Genomic DNA, 22,947 nt, shown 5'->3' on the forward strand with positions numbered 1-22,947 from the left:
CCGTGGCCACCAGATCCAGAGAGGTGATTCTGCTCCGCTCTGGTGAGACCCCACCTGGAGTTCTGCGTCCAGCTCTGGAGCCCTCAGCACAAGAAGGACATGGACCTTTTGGAGCGGGGCCAGTGGAGGGCCACGAAGATGATCCGAGGGCTGGAGCCCCTCTGCTGTGAGGACAGGCTGAGAGGGCTGGGGGTGTTCAGCCTGGAGAAGAGAAGGCTCCGGGGAGACCTGGAGTCCCTGAAGGGGCTCCAGGAGAGATGGAGAGGGGCTGTTTGCCAGGGCACGTCGTGACAGGACGAGGGGCAATGGTTTAAACTAGAGCAGGGCGGGTTTAGAACAGACATCAGGGAGAAGTTCTCCATGCTGAGGGTGGTGAGACGCTGGCCCAGGTTGCCCAGAGAGGTGGTGCAGGCCCCATCCCTGGAGACATTCCAGGCCAGGCTGGATGAGGCTCTGAGCGACCTGATCTAGCTGAAGATGTCCCCGCTGCCTGCGGGGGGTGGGACTGGATGGCCTGTAGAGCCCCCTTCCCACCCAACGCATCCGATGACTCTGTGGTTCTGTGACACCGACGGGCCGGCGCTCGCCGGATCCCTGTCCCCGGGGTCCGCCCCGGGGCTCTGCCGCACCCCCCCCCCCCCCCCCCGCCTCCGCCCCCCGCCGCGCTGCGCGAGCCGCGCCTGCCCCCTGCCGCGCGCCAGCCGGTGCGGCGGGAGGCCGGTGCGCCGCCGCGCCGCTAGGGGGCGGTGTGGGGCGGCGCGGCGCCACGCGGGGGCGGGGCCCGGCTGTGACGCCAGGGGGGGCGGGGCGGGGCGGGGCGGGGCGGGCCGAGGCGGGGGGTGGCGGGCGGAGGTGCCGGTGCCGCCGCCGGTGCCGCCGTCGCCATGTACCGGGCCCTGTACAGCTTCCGCTCCGCCGAGCCCAACTCGCTGCCCTTCGCCGCGGGGGAGACGTTCCTGCTGCTGGAGCGCAGCAACCAGCACTGGTGGCTCGTCACCCGCGCCGGCTCCGGCGAGACGGGCTACGCGCCGGCCTCCTACCTCCAGCGGCTGCAGGTGGGTCGGGCCGCGGGGCCGGGACCCGGCGGGGGTGCGGGGTCCGGCGGGGTGCGGGCTGGCGGGGGAGCACTGCTGGCGGTGCCGGGGCTGGGCGGCTCTTCCCTCTGGCCCCTCACAGGCCGCGGTGCCGGGGGGGGCGGCGGGGGCCTTCTTGCTGACGACCGGCCCCAGGGTGGGTTTGTGCTGGGGCGGCGGGTGGAGGAGCGCTGGGTGGTCTGGAGCAACCCCGTGCGCTGCTCACGGTCCCGTCTGTGGCGGTTCATGGGGCTGCTGGCCTTGGCCGGGGGAGGTGGGGGGTGTGGGCCTGGTGGATGTGGTTGCCCGCTGCAGCGGACTTCGGCACACGGCAGCCTTTTTGGGACATGGTGTTCCTGCCGGCGGTGAGAATCTGGAGGGAGGAGACACCTTCTGTGGGTGTCTTGTTTGGAGATCGAGGTCCGGGGAACACCGTCTCTGCGGGTCAGGGACGAAGCTCGGCAGCTTCACCTGGGGGAGATGGGCTGGGCAAGGGTCCCCTGGGCGCCGACTCGCAGGTTAGGAGCCAAGGGGCTGAAGGGCTGGCTTCGCTGCCGCAGAAGCCTGAGAGGAAGACAGGAAAAATGCCGGAGTGATGCCCTGGGGAAATGGTGAGGGGCATCCTCCTCCCCGGAGCATACATGATGCCTCCATAACCCTGGACTATGCCAGCTGGCAGCCCCGCTTGGTGTAAGTAAGCAGCGCTTAGGTGGCCGTCCCCTTGTGTGGCCATCCCCGTGGTAGCTGCTCAGCCACGGGGGTTTCTGCTCTCGCAGCACCCCAGCACCGTGAGGAGGTGCTGAGGGGGTGGGTGATCGTCCTTCTCCGTCCACATCAACACACCGTGATGCTGATGGCAGACCGTACTGTCCTGGGGGCCGGGAGAAGCTATGGCAGCTCCTTGTGCTTGCGATGACAGTAATGGCAGCCAAGTGGGTGATACTGGTAATTACAGAAAGTCCGAGTGGGCTGCTGCAGCCCTGACGGGGCTCAGAGGAGGGAGGGGACCTTCGGCTGTCACTGCTGCGGGTGGGAGCCCGCCGCCCCCGCGGGTGTCGGGGCCGAGAGATTGCGTATGGCTTATACAGGGCAGGGGGCTGTTTAGTGGAGGCTTCTGAGGGACAACGTGGCTTCTGAAATTAAAATAGGCCTTTCATATAAGGCTGATTCATGGGGCTTTTCTTCTTCTGGGCCTCGGGGGATAGCTGTGGGAACTGCGTGCCGAACACTCCTTGTATCGGTGGATCGATAACCGCACACAAATGCATGTGAACGTTACAAATGGGCCTTTTAGTGTCTGGCAGCAAATGGTGACAAACCCCTTTATTTCAGTGTGCTGCTGACGCTCCTTCAGATGCCATTGAATTTCTGGTTATCAGTAACCCAGCCTGTAAGTAAGTGTGGGTGTGTGCTTTGCAGAACGCTCCAGTGAGACGAGCATTACCTGGGGAGCACGTGTGTGTTCGGGCAACGCCAGGTCTCTCTGCCGCCTGCTCGGTTCAGGAGCCAGCCTCCCTGCGAGGCTGGGGCTCTTTGGCAGGACGGCCTGACAGGAGAGGACATCTTGTCTATCAATAAGCCCTTAAGCTATTTACAGGAGCTATTTAGTTACAGAGCAGAGACCTTATTAAACTACTAGATTTTAAAACCCTGCGGTGGCATAGCTCTGGGCTGCTGCTCATGAGTTTCCTCTCTGCAGTCCCCTGCTTCATTTGCTTGTGTGACGTGACGTCTTCTTGCCGCCGTAGGTGCGAGAGCTTTCTCCCAGGCTGCTTTCTGGAGCAGCCTTCCTGCATCTCTCCACCTTGGTCATACCAGTTTCAAAATCTTACAGGAAGAGCATTTCTTTGCTGACTTTACACTCATTTATCAGGTTATGTTTTGCTATAGCCTTGATATAGCATGCAGCCTGCCACGGCTGCCTCCTGACAGCCTGTAGTAATTCACTGACATTAAAGCAGTGTTGCTGGTGACTTTGTGAGCGCTCTCCTCTAGTTCAGCTGTAACTTGCCCAAACGCCCTTAGACCTGGTAGCAGGAAACAGAGCAGCCTTTCCTGCCTATGCTCATCATTTTCTGGCCGTTAAGTTTCCAGCACCAGAACTTGCCTGATGGTGCATGAGGCGGCAGGATCTAATTTGCTGCTCTGCAGTCGCAGTAGTGCTCTGTGTCCGTGACTCTCTGCTGTTGCACCCTGCCAGCTCCAAAGAGCTGACCTGAAGTCAGAACGCCCTTTTATTCACGGGAGGAGACATCTGCTTGCTGAAAGCTTGCTTGAGACTATTTCCTGAATGTCCGGGGTGAGAGCGCAAACAATTTGTCACCCAGTTTCCATTTAATAAGGGCACCGAGACTAATTAGTGACAGCGATTTGAGAGGCAATTAATGCTGCCCCAATCACAACAGAGAAAAACCACAGCTAATGATTAGTGTTAGGGTGCTTAGCAGGGAGAGAGAGTGGCCAACAGGAGTCACCATTGTAAAAGTAAGCCTTGGGCTTCTTTAGCAGTGCAGTCAGGTTCCAGGTGAGCCGTAGGTTGCGCGACAGCCAACAGCAGCAAATCCCCCAAAAGCCCCTCGCCGCGGGCCGCTGAGAGGATGCTCATGGAGGAGGCTCGGGCTGCTGTTGCTGCTGCCATCCACTATTAGGAGTATTAGCTTTCTTCTGAGCTCCTCTCGATTTTTCAGGTTGTTTTTTTTGCTCGGCTTTCGTAGATATAGGAAATTCATGCCTCGGCTTCTCTAGAGGAAAATGTAATTCCCATTTATTATTTAAAGCTTGTGCTTGGCCGATGTCTTCTCGTCGCAAACGCGGCAGAATTTTGTACTGAAATTCTTGTGGCTTGGTGTTGCTATTAAAAGAGGGTTAGTTGGGGCAAGGAGGGAGGGGACAGACCCCAACAAACCCTTCTTGGAAACATATAATGCCTCTAAGAAAAAAGTTAGGACCAAGCCAGGGCACCAGAAGGTGCAGATGATGCACAGTTAATTTGGGTCAATTAGAAACGCCCAACTTCAGCTGGTATTTCTGCTGATTTTACCCTTCTGTAGTTCCCTTTTAGCTCTGCTGTGGGTTATTAAGAGTCATTTCAAGCAGAGTGCCATTCTGGGGACAGATACCGAAGCCATCGAGCAGTGAGAGGGAAGGATCGGGTCGCGTGCTGCTGGGCGGGGGCAGGTTCTGAAGGGCAAGCTTGCCCCGAGTTCTGCTTGCCCAAACGCCAGCCTTGCCCCAGCTCCGCACGCCCGTGGCAGAGGTCTCGAGTGGCGACGCCAGTGGTGAGCAAAGCCGTAACAAACTCAGGGTCTAACAGGTGCTGCCGAGACAAGTGAAAACGTGTACCCAGTGCTACGCCGGCCGGTCACAGCACGTAGGGTAATTACCTCCAGCTATTGACGGAGGGAGAGACAAACGCTAATATCTAATGCCAGGCAAATACTGCTGCAGTGAAGCTGTCGGCGCGAATGCCGTGGCTTCTGGTTGAAGAGAAAGGTGCCCATCAGCACGAGGTCGGTCTTTTGTCCCCAGCTGTGTGCTGATGCTGAAGCGATGTGTGAGCGGCAGGAAAATGTGGAGGTTAAATTGGAGCTTAGGGTGTCCTCTGGAGTCAGGCAGTCGCTGCAGAAGGCAGGCCTTTCAAAGCTTTATGTGAAGCTGTAAAGGATTCGATTTAGAAAGCTTCCTTAGGAGCAGGAGGTTCACTCGGTGTCAGGAAGGGACAAATGCCGAGTCTAGCAAATCACACGGGTCTTCCTGTGGGTTAAATAGCCCGTATGTTGCTGTCGTTATGACGGAACACATAATTTTATGACAGGAGTCTGGAGTTATTCCAGATTTGGCTGAAGGCTTCAGACTGCTCTACAGTAGCACAAGGAGTGCGAGGTGAGCTGCCGTCCTTGAGGATGCCAAACTACGGGTGGCACTTGCCTGCCAGGAAGGCTTCTCCGCTCTGCTCCCAGCGGGGCAAGGGCTGGCCCCAGTGGTCTCCTGTTGGCCATGGGACCCACGTACGGGAGCAGTGATCTGCTTCAGCTCTCATCTTCACCAGGCACCATGGCTGGTCTTGCCTTGCCTCTTGTCTGTCCTGACCCAGGCTGTGTTCCCCATCGATGGAAGTGTTAATATTACATGCCGAGGAGGGGAATGGCAGCTGTAGAATGCTGTATGGGTAAATGTCAGGGGTGCAAAAGTAAGTGCTAAGTTGCAGGGGGATGTTTCTTGGTGAAGTAGGAATGGTTTAGCGTGCTGGCTGCTGCACTAAGGAGGCAGATCAGCTGCTCAGCTTCATTAAGCTGTTAGGAAACAGCTCTGAAGTTACTATCAATAGTCTTTTCAAAATTACTTGAAACTTATTTGGAATAACTGAAAAATCGTTTGATATGTGGGCTTAGATTCTCTGTTCAGCTGAGGCCTTCTCTGGTCTGCCACACTTTCCTGTTGTACCTCTGGAGGAGCAAGAAGGGGGCTGTCTGGGTGGGAAGGTGTGTACGCTGATGGACAAGAAGCTTTGGACCCTCTGGTGAGAAAATGGACCCAGATGGGAGTATAATGAGCATTTGGAGGGTGCCTTGGATTCCTATTTGCCGTATCTTTTTCTACGAGAATAAACAGGCATGTGGTAAAAATAAGAGACTGCTTTGTGCAGCCTAGCAACAACTTAAAAATTCTCCTGCAGCATGAGCGGATGCACAGTGCCAGGGTACAGGTAGTTGTAGCCGGGCAGGTGCAGGAATGGTGTTTTTACCTCCCAAACTGCAAAGAGAAGAGAGGCTTCTGCGAAGGAGTGAATTTTGAGCGCTCTCTGTTTGCGGGAAACCTCTTCATCCCAGTCCATGTTGTAGCATTGACGTAGGTTCGGGTTTGGAGGCGTGTTGCGTGGAGCGAGGGAGCGTAGGAGCCGCTTTCCTTGTGGACTAGGGCATGCCAGGGCTCCAGGCATGGGTCCAACCACTCACGGCTGTTCCTCCAGCCTGATCCTACACCCAGCCCCACCATCCATCCTTCCCCTGCGCCGCCTCCGCTCCTGTCGGCCCCATTCTCAATTAATTTGCTTCACTGGCTTGCTGGAAAACTCTTTGTTTCTAACCTGGTTGCTTTTCTGCCAGCGTAGCAAATGCGTTGGTTCGGTGACGGAGCAGCACGTGCTGAGGCTGGTGCCAGTGTAGGACCCCCGGGGAAGCTGTGGTAGCTCAGGTACCGTCAAACCTTTCACGCTAGCATGGAGACGATGATGGTTGCGGAGCACCGAGCTGGTTGTACGGTGTCAATCAAATGATCGGATGTTCTGATAGCAAATCCCCCGTCGCTGGAAACGGAGCTTTGGCAGTTGTGTTTTGCTGTTAGAGTTTCTCCCTCCGTCTACATAAAATCCAGCTTTACACTTAGTGCTCCTGACCCCTGGCAGGGTTCCTCTCGTCGCTCCTGAACGGAAGGTGACAATCATGCTGACTGTCATACAGACCATCCCCTGCGCTGGAGCCTGCATCCTTGTTTGTCATCTGCTGCAGATTTGACAGAGCTTACGATGGGTGTGCGAGCTTAATCGCAATACTCACAGAGATCCTGAATAAGCACTTGGGCTAAAAATAAGGTTTTATTTTGGAGAATAAGCAGCTGGCAGCGCTTTGCAGCTGAGGCTGCGTTTCTTGACACATGCAAGAAGCTGAAAGAATGAAGCATTTTTCTCGGGGCTGTCGCAATAGTGGGGATGCTATCGTGTCAGAGCTGCTAGTGCTTTGAGATGAAGTTTTGTTCTTGAGACTAAATTACACAGTCAGGGGAATTATAGCCGTTTCTAATTACTGTAGCTAAAGACTTGAAATTTTACTCAGAAGTTCTGCAATCTTTCGCAGTTCAGAAAGATTAAAGTAGAAATACGCTAATGATCTTTAGCCTCTCTTTTTGCTTGGCTGTGCAGACACATTCTTCTCATTTTTACTCTGATTAAAAGTAATTAGGCTTTTTGGTATCAGATAAAATTTGCCTTTGTGACCCAGACACCCGCATGTGAGCAGTATGGGCGGTCTGGGCTTTTTCACTCCTGCAGCTGCGTAACGGCTGGAGATGGGTGGAGGGGCAGTGGGCGACGCATGGGGGGTCCCAGTGGGTTTGCTTTGGGCTGGGGGCATTCAGCCTGTGTCAGGGTTGAAGAACACGAAGGCTGTCTTGGCCAGAAGCGAGCAAGCAGCAGGGAGAGGTCTGAGAGCGCACGTCCGCTCCCGAGCGATGCGGCTGTGGCTCTGTTCGCTTTGGAGGTAGGGCAAGGTGAGGGGGCAGGCTTGGAAGGAAGAAATGTTCCATTTTCTTCTACACCTTTGGAGAGGCACTTGCCTGGAGCCCATAGACACAGTCTGGTTTCCAGCTTCCCCGCGGGGTTGCAGTGTCTTAGTCTCCCAGGGCCATTTGCACCCTTGCTTCTAGCGCTGGTCTTGCACAAGTGATCACCTGCTGTTATCCTGCAATTTTACACGTCGAATTTGTGATTTTTTGGGGGCTGCCTGCTGTATGGTTTTTGAATGCTTTTCAGCAGGAGAAGACAACTAGACTTTCTTGACAGAATCACAGAAGGGACCTCTGGAGATCACCCAGTCCCACCCCCGGCCAGGGCAGGATCACCCAGAGCAGGTGGCACAGGAACGCGTCCAGGCGGGGTTGGAATGTCTCCAGAGACGGAGACTCCACCACCTCTCTGGGCAGCCTGTGCCAGGGCTCTGCCACCCTCACAGCAAAGAAGTTCCTCCTCATGTTCAGGTGGAACTTCCCATGCTCAAGTTTGTGCCTGTTACCTCTTGTCCTGTCCCCGGGCACCACTGAAAAAAGCCTGGCCCCATTCTCCTGACATCCACCCTTTAAGGATTTATAAGCATTGGTAAGGTCCCCCCTCAGTCATCTTTTTTCCAGACTAAAAAGACCCAAATCCCTCAGCCTTTCTTCGTCAGAGAGGTGTTCCATTTCTTTCCTGGTTTACATCTGGAAGATGGCCAACTTGTCATTGCAAAGGGAAGAACTGCCAATTTTGGACTAGGAGCATCCATTCAAAATGGCTAGCGAGGTGCTGACCCTGGAGGACGGCAAATGCAGACACCCTTCCGCTTGCCCGGTTTGCAGGGAAAAGTCTTGAGTGATGACTGAGTGGTGTATGTTCCTTGAGCACGGTGCTGCTGTGGTTACGTATGGGCATCTGGGTTCTGTTCAAATCTGCCATTGTCTCTCTATGGGGCTCCATGCAAGTGGCTTGCTTTGCCGGACCTTGCTCCCCTGCCCGTCAGTAAGGATACGGTCAAGAGGCTACACAGGAAGGTTGTGGCTCAGCTGAATCTCTGATTGATGTTGAAATTTAATTGATGCACATTTAAGCTGATCAACACTGCTGTCAGCGACGGGAAACGAAGTTGTTGATGATGCCCAGCAGGGTGTGTATGTCTCTGTCAAATTACGGTGCTAACATCAAATCAAGCTCGTGGATGTGCTACACAGCAGGTCTACTGAATGGTGTCCCCCCTTTGGCCATCTCTGTCTTCTGATGCTTCAGAAGATCAGTCTTGTGCTGTCCTTCCTTTGAGCCGGGCACCGACAGCTCCGCCTTGGCTGCTCTTTCTGAGCTGGAGGGGATTAGCAGATGTCTTCAAACATGAAGTTTGAACATCTCTGGGCTTGCTGAGCCGCCCTTGCACTGTGTGTGTGTTTGTGCACCTCTTGTTCATTGTCCCACCCTTGCATTCCCTTCCAGGATTTCCAGCATCCCGTCAGGTGGGATTCTTAGTAGGCAAAAAGCAGAGGAGGAGAAGTTCGTGTTGAAACCAATAAACCAGAGAGTTTACGGAAATCGAATTTTTGTGATTGTTGCTCCGTGTCAAGTACAGAGGGAGCAAGACACTGAAGAGCAGGGAGAAGGAAATCCTATTGCTTTTCCTCGGAGAAAAATGTGCTGGCGTTAGTGATGATGGGAAAACAACGTGAAGAAAGGTGAAGGGCTCTCCTTGCAAGAGAAGAGTAACCTCTGTGCTCGGAGCAGGCTGTACACTGGGGAGGGCTTTGACAAAAGCAGACTATATCAAGGTCACTGGCCCACCTAAGAAGATCTCTCGCAAGTTCTGGGGCACGGCATATTAATGCCCATCGGGAAAGTAAAATCCCATGGTGTAAAATGGGTATTTACATCTGTCAGTGGCTGAAATGTGACAAACAGCCGAACCTGTCTGTTGAGGTCGTTGTGAGGAGAGCTTTGGTTCTGGACCAGAGGCAGCCTCCTCTTTTTTCTTCCCTTACTGGTATAGCTCAGATGTACGTAAAAACAAACAGAAATTTTAAGAGCATCCCAGCTTCTCTCCTTCATGAAGGATTTGGACTTTGTCATTCCCAACCAGCATTATGTATTCAGCATACGAACTGTCAGTCTGGGTGCTGGAAAAAGGCTGAATTCCAGAAGGGGTTTGTAAGCAGGGAAGTACGAGCAGCCTTAGCGTGCGACTGTAGCACTGGGTAGTCCGCAAGAACGTTATAGACTTCACAGGATGCTGACACCCGATGTGGTCAATGCTATAACCAAAACTTGTTCCGGAGAGAAAACTGAGGCTTTCTTCTTGGCCGTGGCAGTAACAGTTGCTTCGATTTATTTCACTGAAGAGACGCATTTGTCTGTGGACTCGTGAGGGCTGGAAGCGTTTGCCGTTGGGGCTGCTCCCGAGTCCCCCTCTAACAGGGTGCGAGAAGCAATTTGGTCCCCGCGCTGCTGCGGAGTGTGGTGGAAGCCAGCGCTATGGGAGGACCCCAGTTGGTGCTTTTTCCATGAGTTGGCGTCTGGAGCTGCAAAATGCTTATATTTAGAGGAAAAATTCTCATTTGAAATGACAGTCGGTTTAGGTCCGCTGGAAATCCTTTCCATGGACCCTGGCTGCCCGCCTTGCCTCTGGTCCTGAGTTGCAGCGGGAATTGTGGTGGGTCCCGGTCCTTGTTCTGGAGGAGCATCGCTTTGCCTCCCTGGCCACTGGCTCACGAATAAAGCTTTGACATTTATGGGAGGGACTTGTCAAGCCTAATTTGTCTTGATGTTTATCACGTGACATAACCTTTGATTTTATTTTTTTTTAAGCAAATATGTTTTGAAGCTTGTCATGTGAGAAGTGCAGCAGAGGACACGATTCATGGCTGCGTCTGTTTCTCTCCGCTCCCCTTTGCACCCCCATCACTTTCTTGCCGTGGGGATGTTGAGCACTGTTCTGGGCAAAGCTGTGCTGACGCTAACAGAGTTGTCCCAAAGACAAGACCCTCTGCAGCAGGAGAGGAGCATTCGCTTCATTTCAGCTCCGCTGCATTCACGCCCTGCGCTGCGGCGCTCACTTGGCAGAGCTGTTCGTGTTCCTTGCAGGGGAACAAAGCACTAATACTTGTCCTCTTTTAGCGTGGGGCTTAAGCAAGAAGGGGAAGTAAAACTTTGGCAGCATGGGTTTTTTAGGATGAGGTGGGAAGTTCATGGGTTTGTTTCTCCTGGTTATTTGTTTGCTTAGTTGCTTAGAAGAAGTTGCTTAGAAGAAGTTGTCACGCCCTTCCTCCTTGGAAGCTGCTTGCTTCTTGATGACTGAGTTGCAAAGCCTGTGTTCTTCCTCCTGTCCGTCGGGTACAGCTGCAAGCGTAGTGAGCCCGTTCCTCGGGCTCAGACCACTTTTCATGCTGGCGAGATGTGCTTTTGAATAGGTGTCTATCCGTGCTGCGCTGCTGGTGGGGTCCCACCTACGCCACCTCGTCCCCTTGTCCTGCTGAGGCCGTGGTGGTGTGCGTGAAGGCTTTCCATGAGATGGTGATGTTTGTGCCTGTCATCTGTGCCATAGGCTGATGTTTTAGTTTGTTCAGCTGCTCGAGAGGTTTAATTTAAAGAGGAAAAAAAAAAAAACCCAAGCTGTTGAACTAAGTATGCTAGATAATTCCAGGCTGTAGATCGCTTCTTGCTAAATCACTGGTTTGAAGTTCAGATTAGATCTCTTCTAAGTAATAGCTATTAATTATTTCTTGGGTTTTTTCTAGTCCAAGTGGGGACAGTGCCTTGTAGTATGGGAACGTGAGGACAGGCCCCAGCTCCGAACCTTCTATTTAATTGAATAAAAACAAAGGGATGAGGGAGAAGATGAGGTAAGAGCTGCAAAAATAGACACTCGCCCACAAGGAGGATTGCGTGGAAGCCAGGATGATGTCTTGTTGAAAAGGTCTTGACTTCTTGTCCACAGGGTTTGGGTGTGGCGTGATACATCCACAGCTGCTAATGTGGTCGGGTTATCTCCCGCTGTTCCTGCCGCCTGCTCCAGCTCCGCTGCCCTCGAGTTCCTCCTGCCTTGGCCTCTGAGTTGCGTCCTCCTCCTCTGGAGGTGGGAAGAAAACCTCGGTGGACCACGCAGGGAGCTTTCACCCGCTCACACATGGAAGATGGAGATGGCGGTGGACAGGTTTTCAGGGTGGAGGGCTCCCCGTCAGTCGAGTTCAGTGCGCTTGTCCATGTGCTGTGGTGGTTGTAGAGTGAACCGTGGCAGCTCCTGCAAAAACCAGATGGCTGCCTAAAGAGATCAAGCTGAAGCTCTCCACTGAGCAGACAAATGCAAACCTCCGTGGCCTCTGTCTGATGTGGTGCCAATTCCTTTTTGGGTAAACTCATTGAATTCTATGGTTTTCCAGCCTGCTTGAAGGTGCCCTTTTCCCCCGCCTCTTCTGAGGAAATGGTGTGTGTTTGCAGGGGATGGAGAGGACACCATGGTTTGAACATAGTGTGCCATGCCCAGGTCACAAACCGCACCCGAGTGACCCAGCAGAAGGCAGGTCCACAGCCCCTTTCCCTCTGTGCCCGGGCTCGGCTATCCCTGCGGAATATGTGGGGAGAAGCTCAAGTATCAGGGAAGCCCATGTTTTTCGGCATGTAAAAATAGTAATTGCGTGAAAATCCAGTACCTCGAGTAAGAACGGTGTTCATAAAAATTCATTACCTACTTAATGCAGAAGCTTAGGGATTTCCCTGAGCCGGGCCAAATCAAAGTGTTTGTAGCTGAAGTCTTTTTCCATTTGACATTAAAAACCCAGCGTGCCTTGAAGTGCTGGGTTCCAAGTAATGAAGTTTTTGCCTGCCCCAGAATCGCCTTTACTGACTTAAACTGAAAAATGCATCCCCTTTAATTTGTTTTTTTGAATTGATTTCATGTGTCTGTCTTCCATTAGCTTGATGAGAAGAGATAGCAGCAGCATTGTAATAATTGTGCGGCTTTGTCAAGGGGCCTGTGCAGTGTAATTCTTTACATCAGGGATGGAAAGAAACCCCTCCAGCAGTCAGTTTTGGGAAGCATCATCTTGTCTGTGTCCGGGGCTCTCTTAGAAGCATTGCCCGGTGATACGGGCTGGCATCTGAGGCTTTCACATGTGTGAACTCAATTTAAGGCCAGCGGCATCCTGGGCTGCATAGGGAAGACTGTGGCCAGTAGGTCGAGGGAGGTCATTCTCCCCCTCTACTCTGCACTGGTGAGGCCACACCTGGAATACTGCATCCAGTTTTGGGCTCCCCAGTTCAAGAGGGACAGGGAACTACTGGAGCGGGTCCAGCGTAGGGCAACTAAGATGATTGAGGGACTGGAGCATCTCCCTTATGAGGAAAGGCTGAAAGAGCTGGGACTCTTTAGCCTGGAGAAGAGAAGGCTGAGGGGGGACCTTATTATGGCATACGAGTATCTAAAGGGTGGGTTTAAGGAGGATGGTGCCGGACTCTTTTCATTGGTTCCCAGCGACAGGAAGAGGGGCAATGGGCACAAGGTAGAACGTAGGAAGTTCCGTTCAAATACACGGAAAAACCTCTTTACAGTGAGGGTGACAGAGCCCTGGAACAGGCTGCCCAGGGAGGGTGTGGAGTCCCCTTCTCTGGAGATTTTCAAGACTCGCCTGGATGCAGCCCTGAGGGATGTGCTCTGGGCAGTCCTGCTCTAGCAGGGGAGTTGGACTAGACGATCTCTAGAGGTCCCTTCCAACTCTGAAGTTTCTGTGATTCTGTGAACTCGTGTGAACTGCCTGCATTCTTGAGCTGTCATTCAGAAGCTTAAGATCTCAAAATGATATCGAGCGCTGGTCACTTTTAAAGCTTTTAAATGCTATTAATGGCTGAGGGGGGAAAAAAAAAGTCTTCTAGCAAAACCACAGTTGGCAATCTTTGGCCTTGTGGGTGGAGGACCACCCAAACCTCTTGTAGCTGGGCCGTGGGGAGCTATGAGTGGCGAAGAGTGATCAGCCTTGACCTGGAGGAGTTTGGTGAGGGGAGAAGGGGATGGGAGGGAGAAACAGCCTGCGCAGGGGTTGTGCAAACCGCACAGCTTGAGGGCTACTGTGTGGTTTGCTTGCTGTCAGGCAGCTTCCAACACCACTTCTGCCCCATGGTGCCCTCGTGCACCGGCAGGTTCTTCCTCTGGACTGTCTCCATGGAGGGACCATCAGCTGGGTTGGGTGGAGGTGAGCTGAGTCCTGGCTGTCTCCTTTCCTGCGGGATTTGTCCCGCTGGAGATGGGCTGGGAAGGTTCCGTGATAGGCGGCAACTTGCTCTCGCCGATGCCTCTGAGCGAGGTGGATGCTGACACAGGTGAACGTGGCACGCGAAGAGGTGGACGTGAGAAATCAATACTGTAAAAGGCACATGAGCTGGGCTGAAAGTTTTGCGCATGAGAAGTGAACAGTCCAACAAATGCACTTTTTTGTTCGCTGCCTCAGGAAGTGAGGAAAACAGGATTATGGCTGTTCTGCTGCCTGCAGCACAATGTCCTAAGAGGACATTCCTCTCCTGTTCCCATTTCTTCGTGTTTCTGAGGAGCCTCTGCCACTCTAAGCTGCAAGAGGAGATGGGATTATAACTTGCAGCTAGAGCAGCAGGCTTTTTTCCCCTGAAGATAGAGTGGGACACTAATGAATTGCTTTTTTTCCGTGACCCACCTCTTACTTCTTATAGGTGAAATGTCAGCAAATCCAGTTGAACCCTCTAATCTTTTTTTTTAAGGCAAAAAAGCCCACTAAACAAACGCCTGGATTTGTTCTTGAACTGAATCTGGAGATAACAGCAAGTTAGCCTCATTCCTCTGATAAACATAGCTAAACTTGCAATTCTCAAGGTACTTTTGTAGGTCAATGGAAACTCTCGGTCTGTTTAAGTTTTGCAGCACAGAGAAGTTGCGTGCTCTCTCCTCCCACTGCCTGCCAGTCAGACGGCAGCGCGGGGGGCTGCAGGGGTTTTAGTTCACAATTTGCTGGGTGGGTTTTTTTGGCTCTGTATTTATGATTGTGCACGTAACAGTTGTAAGATACCCCTACGGATCTCGGCAGTGTCTTTGTTTCTTTTTGGGCGTGAGTTAGCATTAGCTTTATCGTTGTCCCAGTAAAGCTCCATTGTGGTGACTCCCTGAATTTGCTGAGCGTCTGGGTGCTGATTGCTTCAGCAGAAGCATCCGCTTTACCAGCAATAAACGTGCTTGCAGGAGCAGCTCTCACCCAGCAAGCACGTTGGCATACTTGGGTATTTTGTCTATGGCCAAATAGCATGATCTACCTCTTGACAGCGCAGCCCGCGTGGAGTATTTCAGCCCCTCTGACACCCTTTCCCTTGCTGCCCTGCACCTGCACCCTCAACAGTCTTTAAACGGCTTTGCTGTAATTAGCCGGCACACCGAACTTCATGTAATTTTTGTGTATAGCACTAATAAGCCAAAAGCGTGAATAGCATCCCCTGTTTGATAGCGCTACTCTAATCGTGTCAAAACATATAGTTAGGAATATCCATGGTAGGGGAGCGCGGGAGATGCCTGTCGTCTTCCAGAAGGAGGGGTTCCTTCTTGTGTTGGCTTCACAATGGCCCACCTGAAAGCAAACGAGCATTTGAGGGTTGTCTTTTGCCGGAAGCCCGGCTGTCATACTTCTTGTTTAAAATCCCTTAAAGAGTATTTCGTGCCCGGGTTAAAGTCATGAAGGCTGCTGGCAGCCGGCGGGAGGCTGCTGGGACCGGACGTGTTGTTCTGCTTGGGTGGAAGACTTGTTTGGGATCTCCGTGTTGGGAAGTACCTGCCCAGCACAGGGGAGCTGCGTTTCCTCCGCCCCAGTGGGAATGGGTCTGCACAGCCTGAAAATGCTGGGGAGGAGATTGGTTGGGTATCCAGGACTTTCCTAGTACTGGTATTTCAGATACCTGTGCCTATGACCCAGGGGGGAGCTGTGGATGGAAGAGAAGTTGCCAGTGAGATCTGTATTATAGGAACATTATATAGAAATGAGGGGTTTTTTGGGCGCCTACTTTGGAGAAACTTTGTAAGTGTGCTTGCTCTCTTGGGTCCCTGGCCTGAAACACCATTAGCGGGAGAAGTCCTCAAGGATCTTGGTGTACCTGATGTGCTTGGGAGTTATGTGAAGGGATGGTGGTAAAAGGACTGTTTGTAAGTGATCTCTCCGCCTTGGGATGAGCTTTGCTCCGTGGGAAGGGGGAGCCACTCTCTTTGAGCAGAAGGACAGCATAAACCCAGCCTTTCTGGCTGCTGTTACTCCTCAGTTGCTTGGAGCAATTCTACTTCTGGTAGCGAATGCTTGGGCTTTTCCATATGGTGCTTTGGAGGTCATTGCGTTTCAGAGTGGGTCGCAGATACGATCGGATCACATCACTGTGATAAACTGCATTTCGGGTAGGATGCTCAAGTAACTTGAAGAGAAATGCTCATTAGAGAGGAAAACGCTGGGTTTTCTGTCTTGAGTTAATGTGGTTTCTGATCCTGCCCTGCTGTCTGTCTTTTTATTTTTGGGGTGTGCAGGGGGAGCTGCATCCCTTTATGGCAGAAGAGGCAGCATTTGCTCCGCATGCAAAGTCCGGGACGCAGGAGAATTATTTTCTAGCCAGGCTGCTAACTGATCCTGCAGCAAGCGAGCTGCCTTTGATCCTTCTGACTGGAGTCATCTTTGTTTGGGGAGAGCTTTCCAAGGCTTGCTCACGGTAATGCAAGGCAGGTTTTCATCCTCGCTGCAACAGCTTTGCAGGAAGGAGCAGTGGCTCTGCCGGGCCCGGCAGCTCTGATCCCGGCGCTGCTAAAAACATCCCGGGGATTTGTGTCTGGTTTACAATTTTGTACAATTTACATCTGTCCAGGAATAAAACTAGCTGATGATTTTCCTGTGTTTGCCCTGTGAGGATGGAAGCTCTTTTCCCTCATTAGTGGCTTTAATAAAGCACATATGGCCGTTCATACAGCGGGTACCAGAAAGCTGTGCTTGTTCTCTGCGTGGCAGACTCGAATCGTTCATGCCCAAGCCCTCAGGTTCTCCTCTCCCTTGGACGGTGACCTGTCCGCCCGCTGTGTCCCTTCTCTCGCATCCCTGGGCTGTACGCCCCTGCCCACCGCCAGGTCTGCTTTCCCATATTCACTGGGGCCGAGATGGCAGGTCAGTTTTCTTTTCCAGTCTCCCCTTTCTTGTTAAGTCAATAAGACGTACTTTACAATTTGTCCATCGTTTTGGGTTTGGGCAACACGGTGATTATGCCCAATGAGCATCATGTACAGCTTGCTGCCTTCTGTCCCTTGCCGGAAGGTTGGTCACGGGAGAGAGGGGATTTTGGAAGAAAAGCCGATAAATCATAAATTCCCTTGCAAGATGAATCGCGAGTTATTACCGCTTTCTCAAACACGTAACTGCATGCTGTGAAATCGGTGCCGGTCTGTGGCATGCGGGAGGAAAGTCTCTGTCAGTTAACAGGTACCTGCGTGCTCTTCTCTTGCATCTGTCTTTGCCATCAGTTGAATTGCCAACTTACTTGCAGTTTTTCCTGCTTGACCCCTGGAGACTTCACTTACTTGATCCTCACATGCTGGAAACGTGCTCCAGTGCAGAGGTGAGTGGGAGGGGGAGAGTTCTCTTGAACGTGGCAGAAATTTGAATATATTGGTCCTGTGCCTCTCATATACCTGTCCCCTTTCCAACGTTTTGCTACAATCTCTGCTATGGAAATAGATTTTGGGGGAAAACTGAACCTTCCTCCTTGAATGCCAGAAGAGGAGCCAGAACTTGCGTGGTTTCCCAGGCTCATTGCTTCCTCTGGGCTCTGTCCTTGTCCTGGCGGCGCTTGGCAAACCTGGTGAACCGCAAAGAGTGTTTCTGCGGCTGAGTCTTCAGCCCACATCCGCGTCTTTGCCGATTCAGTCAAAACGAAGATGGGCTGAGACTAGAACCTTGTAGTCTGCCCAGCACGCTGGGAAGTTAGAAGTTAGTTGCGTTTTTATCATACTTAATATAAGGGCTTTCTTAAGCACCTGTGCTAATTGCACGCAGTTGATCTAGGACTGAATCTCAATGAGCAAAGGGCATCTGTAGCGGTTTTTTGGGCTACCAAGCTGAAGACTGTGCAAAGATTCGCATTGTTGGGTTTGGTTTTTTTTTTGCAACTTCTAATGCTAATACGTCAAAAGTCCTAGAACGACTGCTAGACCTTCACCGCAGCATCGTTCCTTCCACCTTGATCTCTCCTGGCTCATAATCATGAGCTTTCATCAAAGTAGAGTTTGTTTGCAGTTTTCTTTTTCAGTGTAGCTGAAATATAATATATTTGTAACTCTGATATATATATATGTGTGTGTATACAAACTATACACACACAAATGGAAGTAGAAACATACGTTTCTGCTGCACAGATGCAAGTCTGATATTGACTTGGCTCGGCAATTATGTGCCAAAAGGATGCTGAACGGGTAAACCCTGAAGAGAGGGGCAGCTCTGTTGTCTGGCGGCTCTTCGCCTGGGACAGGCTGAGCCAGAGAAGTCCCCTGGAGCATCGAGAGGAGTAAGAATTAAGGCAGCAGAGACCAGCAAGATATGTAAGTATGTGTGAGTGCTTTATTTTTAAAACTTCTGTCTCTGCTTTTATCCTCTTAGCCATGTTTTGGCTGAACGGACATGTTCTGGTTACTGGAGGGCGCAGAATTGCGAGGGGAAGGAATCGGTGGCCGATTCTGATCATCCTGGCCAGTAGACGGGGTCTGAGCGTGGCTGGAGAGACCCAGGACGGAGCGTTTCCACCTCGGGAAGTACAAGCGTGCAGTGGTGGGTTGCATGCGTTTCGTTGTTCCTCGCGTGTCTCTGCGCCCTTCTCTCTGCTCCCAGGAGAGGAATCGTTTGAAGTCTGGTTGCCGTGCATCTCTCTGCTGCCTTCAGGGTTTGGTTTGTTCCGAATGCCGCTCGTGCCCGTACTGTCCCTAGTTGGTCTGTCTCTTTCGCCAGGAGCTCTGGCTTTTGCGTTAGCACGATTTGCACAACTTAAGCCCTTTCCCCGGCTTTCCTTTCTCTTCATTTCTCATTGGCGCAGGCTGTCCGCTCGAGCGGCTGCTGCCAGCACACCGCGGAAAAACACCGATCTGTTAGAAACCCACCGTAGCATATCAGCAGGAATTCCAGATCTGTTTCTGGGCTGCCTCTTTGTCAGAAGAGCTCAGCCGTGTCTTTGTTCGCTCGCTAGCAAGTCAGAGATGCTGCAGGTTTGTTTGGAGCTTTTCTTATCTTATTTGCTCAATAACCAGGACAGTTGCCCATTGTTTCACTTGCATTTTTATCACGCATTTTTAAGTGCCGCAAGGCACAATATCTTCTTGTCGACAAGAATAAGTTAATGCACAGCTCTTAGGCAACAGCCTGGGGAGTAAAAAATTCTGATTGGGGCGGCAAAAAGGAGGAAGGAGCTGAATTTCCCACAGCGATGCAGAACCCCAGACTCAGCCCATTTGTTTGAGCCGTGTGGTTCAGGAGGAGGAACCCGTATCTGGTACTCCGCGCTGCCAGAGACAAAGGCTGGTTGATTTTTGTAAATTGCCGCAGCGGTCATTTAAATCTGGAAGGAATACAGCCCGCAGACGGTTGGCGGTGACTGGGGACGAATGGCGTGTGACCTAAGAGGTGGCGTTTGTCTCTGACTTGAGTAACAAAGAGCCAGCCTGTGCAAGCCAGCAGGATAAATACCCTAATTTCGGCAGTGGCCGGTGTCAGTGCAGCTGCGTGGAGAACTGAGCTGTCACTGGAGACAAAACTTTGTCTGTCTTTTGTGGTGGTGTTGTGAGAGCAATGGCCCGAGGGTGAAAATCAGCAGCCCTGCCTGGGCACCCCTGTGGCTGCAACAGCAGCCGCAAGAACGAGGGCACCGATTCCCGCACGCCCAGGAGAGCAAACGCCTTTGATCACTGAAAACTGGGGAGGCAGGAGGAAAAAAAAAAAAAAAAAAGTCATGTTTTCTTGGATCAGCCCCCTGCAGAGGCAAAGAAAAGGCTGCCGTACGTTAATGGGCCACTTTCATAAATGTGGGAGTCTCGCGCACGCAGGGTGGCTCAGCCTGTCGGGGCTGATGCAGCTGTCAGCCTGTTTGTCTAGAAAATGCTTTTCTGAAAGGTATGATTATTCTAGACTGTTGAGCAAGTTCTTCTGTGTGAGTGCATTTAAAAAAACACCGGCGGTACGTGTGGAAGGAATCAAAATGGAGAGGGAGGGAGGTGACGTTGTCAATAGCCCCGGGGGAGCAGGAGTGGAGGTCGCGCCGTCTTTGGGGAGGCTGCTCCCGGGGCAGTGAGGATGGGAGCAATGGGAGCCACGGGGGCAAATGCATCCCTGCCCGTGCACAGCCATGCTGTGCTACCCCCGAGACGCCCTGGCAGGATGCTTTTCGAAAGCCTGGCTTTGGCCTTGGGAAGGGCATCCTACCCCGCCTGCCTCGGGAAGAGGGGGGCCATGCAGAGCCCCCCAGGGCAGTGCTGAGGTCTGGCTCTGCCCTCCGTCAGGTGCGGAGCCCCCTCCTGTGAATGGGGGCAGGAGGAAATTGGCAGCGGGCTCTGGGGAAACCCTTTGTTTGCTCGTGTTATTAGCGAGGAGAGAGGAAGTAATGATTTATTGATGCTTCTGTGATTCTCCTATGCTGGGCTAGAAAAGAAGAAATTCTGTTTCCTGGCTGGTATTCGTGGCTCTAATTGAGCTGTAACTTGCTCCCGCAGGGCAGCTCGCCTGCAGGGTGCCGGCCTGTCTCTGATCCAGCACCCCATCAGCCAGACTAGCCAGTGATCGTCAGGGGTCACCGCTCTGCTCTTCCCCTGCCTCTCCGTGTAGCCAGGCTGGTCGTGACAGGCTGTTTATAGAGCCCAGCATTTCTCTGCTGCAGCGTTTTATTTGATGAAACCAGAAATATCTGATAGAGGGAGTGGCGGTCACTCCTTTGTGGTGTGAGATGCCACGTGAATGTGCCAGAACACCCCTCTGTTTTCACCGTACGTTGGGCAGAAGGTGGTGTCCTATTGATGATGCCTCTCGGCCACCTCCTGGTAGCTGTGCCACCCCACGCCGACCGAGGAGACCCCAGCGCTCGCCGCCTCAGGCTGGGCACGCAGAGCCGCCGCCTTCCACCACCGTCACTGCACCGTCCCTGCCGCCTTCTCCGCCGTCCAGGAGACGCTGGCATGGCTGTGCCACTGGTGAAGGATGTCGGTAAGAGCTAGCGCGCTGCAGCAGCCGCTCGGGGCTCTGCCAGCCCCCACCCCTGCGGTTATCGGCACAGCTTCAGTAAAAATCCAGCTGGATTCCTGGGCTTTACGTGGTACATCTCCTCTGACAACACGCCATACAGCCATGCCCTTTCCATGCACTCCCCTGCATCCGTGTGAGCTGTAGCTTAGTCTGCGATGAGCAGGGTTTCATCTCCGTATCCTGGAACGTGGGAGGGGGTAGGGGCTGGATCTGAGCTCGGGGCCCTGTGGGGGCGAGAGTGGGCTGCTGAGCGCCGATCTCTCCCGCCTGAGCTCAAAGGCTCTGCTCCGTTTCTGTGGTGCCGGTTTGTGACCTCTCTCTTCCAGGCCGTAGAGCCCTGTGCGTCCAGGATTGCCCCCCGCTGTGTGAGGAGGTGGGGACAGGCGCCGCCTGGCCCTGCTGCTCAGGGTCTCTGCCTGCCTGCATCCTCGGGAGCATCCTCGGGAGCAGGTGCTGGATGCAGGCAGGAACACCCTGCCAGCACTGCGGAGTGACTGGTCTCCCTAAACTGCATGGGGAGAACGGCGAGGCACGTGCGTTATCCCGAATTGCTCATCCCTCGAGTCCTAGGGAGAAGGCGATTGTAGGTGAGACAGCGGCAAACCTGACTTTCACCCCCGCACAATCCACGCTCCTTTTAACTGCATCGTGCTTTTTTGTCCATCCTCTTCAAACAAAGCAATGCCATTTTGGTTAGCCCAGGAAGTGTGCCGGTCCCTTCTAATCACATGATTTATCCACAATACCGATTTCTATTTTTTAAGTTTACGACTATAGTGCAGGGGGTCCCCAATGCTGGGTGTCCTACAAACCCCGAATGCGAGGCGGCCCCTGTGCTGAAGACCCAAGGGAGGAGGAGATGATTTACGAGCAGCATCAACAATGTCATAAAGTGCAAGTGGCAAGTTATTGCTGCCTTTTTTTTTATTCCAGCCCTTTTGACAGGGCCCTGCTAATAGAGGGTTTGGGAGCAGAAACAAAGGAAAGAGCACAGCAGCTAAAAGCCGGTTGTCACAGCGCTGCTGCATTAGTGTGAAAATGCCATGTTTTATCAGAAAAGAAGCGCCCTCTCCATGACAAATGGCATCGCGCAGCGAGTCGTGGCTCCAGTCTGTGGATTCCTGTGGGCTGTGGAAGGTGTCGATGTGCTCTCTGGAAGAGGGCAGAGACGCCGAGCCCTTCCGCAGGATCCAGCGCTCTGTGCTGCCATCTTCCCTGGGAAGATCAGACTGAGAGAGGTGGAAACCCACACGGGTGAAGGTGGGAGAAGGCAGCGCGAAGGGGTGCCCCTCGTGGAGGGGGTTTGGAGGGGGTGGTGGTGGATGTGGGGGACCAGGGAGTACACCACGGCGGGCGTTCAGAGGCTGTAGCAGGAGCTGTGTTGAATTTTGGGGTGGGAGCAGCATGAAGGCGGGCAGGCTGTGCAGGGGGCAGGGGTCTCCAGTGCTCGCAGCAGCACGGGCACTCCCATTCTGGAGCGCTGGAGACTTCTGCGCTGCTCCCCTTCCCTAGAGGAAACGTGCAGCTTGCTGTAATTTTCCCTTATCTTCGCAGAAAATTAGGCACATTCTCTGAGATAACTTGCCGTTCCTTCCAATTCTCCTTTAAACGCGTTCAAGTGAGCTTTGCTCCACTTCCTTACTTAGATCTGTAGTTAGAGGTGGTGAAACGCTCCCTGGGTCATACGGGGCTGCTTGGGGGCTTCGTGCCAAAGCTGCGTTCTGAGTGTTGGTTTTGTCTTTGATCTGATACTTCAACAAATTTGGCAGATGTATTTTAACACACCAGCTTTTATTTTTTTAAAGTTCTCCCCAGTTGCTTTCTTCACTCTCTCTCTTTCTTGGGAAAACAAACCAACAAGAAAACCTCCTAAATTTTTCTTTTTCAAAGCTGAGCATGGCAGAAGGGGCCTCTCATCCCCACCTTGTTTAGAGGTTGGGTTTTCTTCCCCCCACAGTCTGCAGTTGCTGTTAATTCACATTTGGTTTAGTAATTAATCAGGATATAAATAATACATAGCGTGTTATCAGAAAACTGCATGCCAGTGCTATGGAGGCAGGTACTTTCGGCCCCGGCGGGGAGGGCTTGCCTTCTGCTGCTCGGCAGCCCCCTAAGGCCAATTAAGGTGCATTCTTGATGAGATTCCAGCCGCTCCTTGGCTGGAGAAATGGTTGCTGTGATGCAGGGAGGGGGCAAAGCAAGGGAAGATGAAGGGGGGTTTTAGCCTTCAAACAGCTGCAGTGAGCGCTGGAGTCCAAGCGTTGCCCTTATCTCCTGCCCCCTCCCTCCCCGCCGCCTGCTCGGGCTGCGGCTGCCGGTGGTGGTACCGAAGGGATGGTGCAGA

At 52.9% G+C, this 22,947-nt stretch overlaps 1 protein-coding gene across 1 annotated transcript in view; it reads left to right on the forward strand.

Moving 5' to 3' along the window:
• The first annotated feature begins 825 nt into the window (after window positions 1-825).
• The window catches only part of NCKIPSD (NCK interacting protein with SH3 domain), a 54,967-nt gene continuing 32,845 nt past the window's right edge, over window positions 826-22,947 (forward strand). The window contains exon 1 of the mRNA XM_074602747.1: window positions 826-1,055. Coding sequence (XP_074458848.1) covers window positions 885-1,055 — 171 coding nt within the window. The 5' untranslated portion in view covers window positions 826-884. The remainder of the gene's footprint in view (window positions 1,056-22,947) is intronic.

Source organism: Larus michahellis, chromosome 10, assembly GCF_964199755.1.
Source record: "Larus michahellis chromosome 10, bLarMic1.1, whole genome shotgun sequence".
Lineage (NCBI taxonomy): Eukaryota > Metazoa > Chordata > Aves > Charadriiformes > Laridae > Larus > Larus michahellis.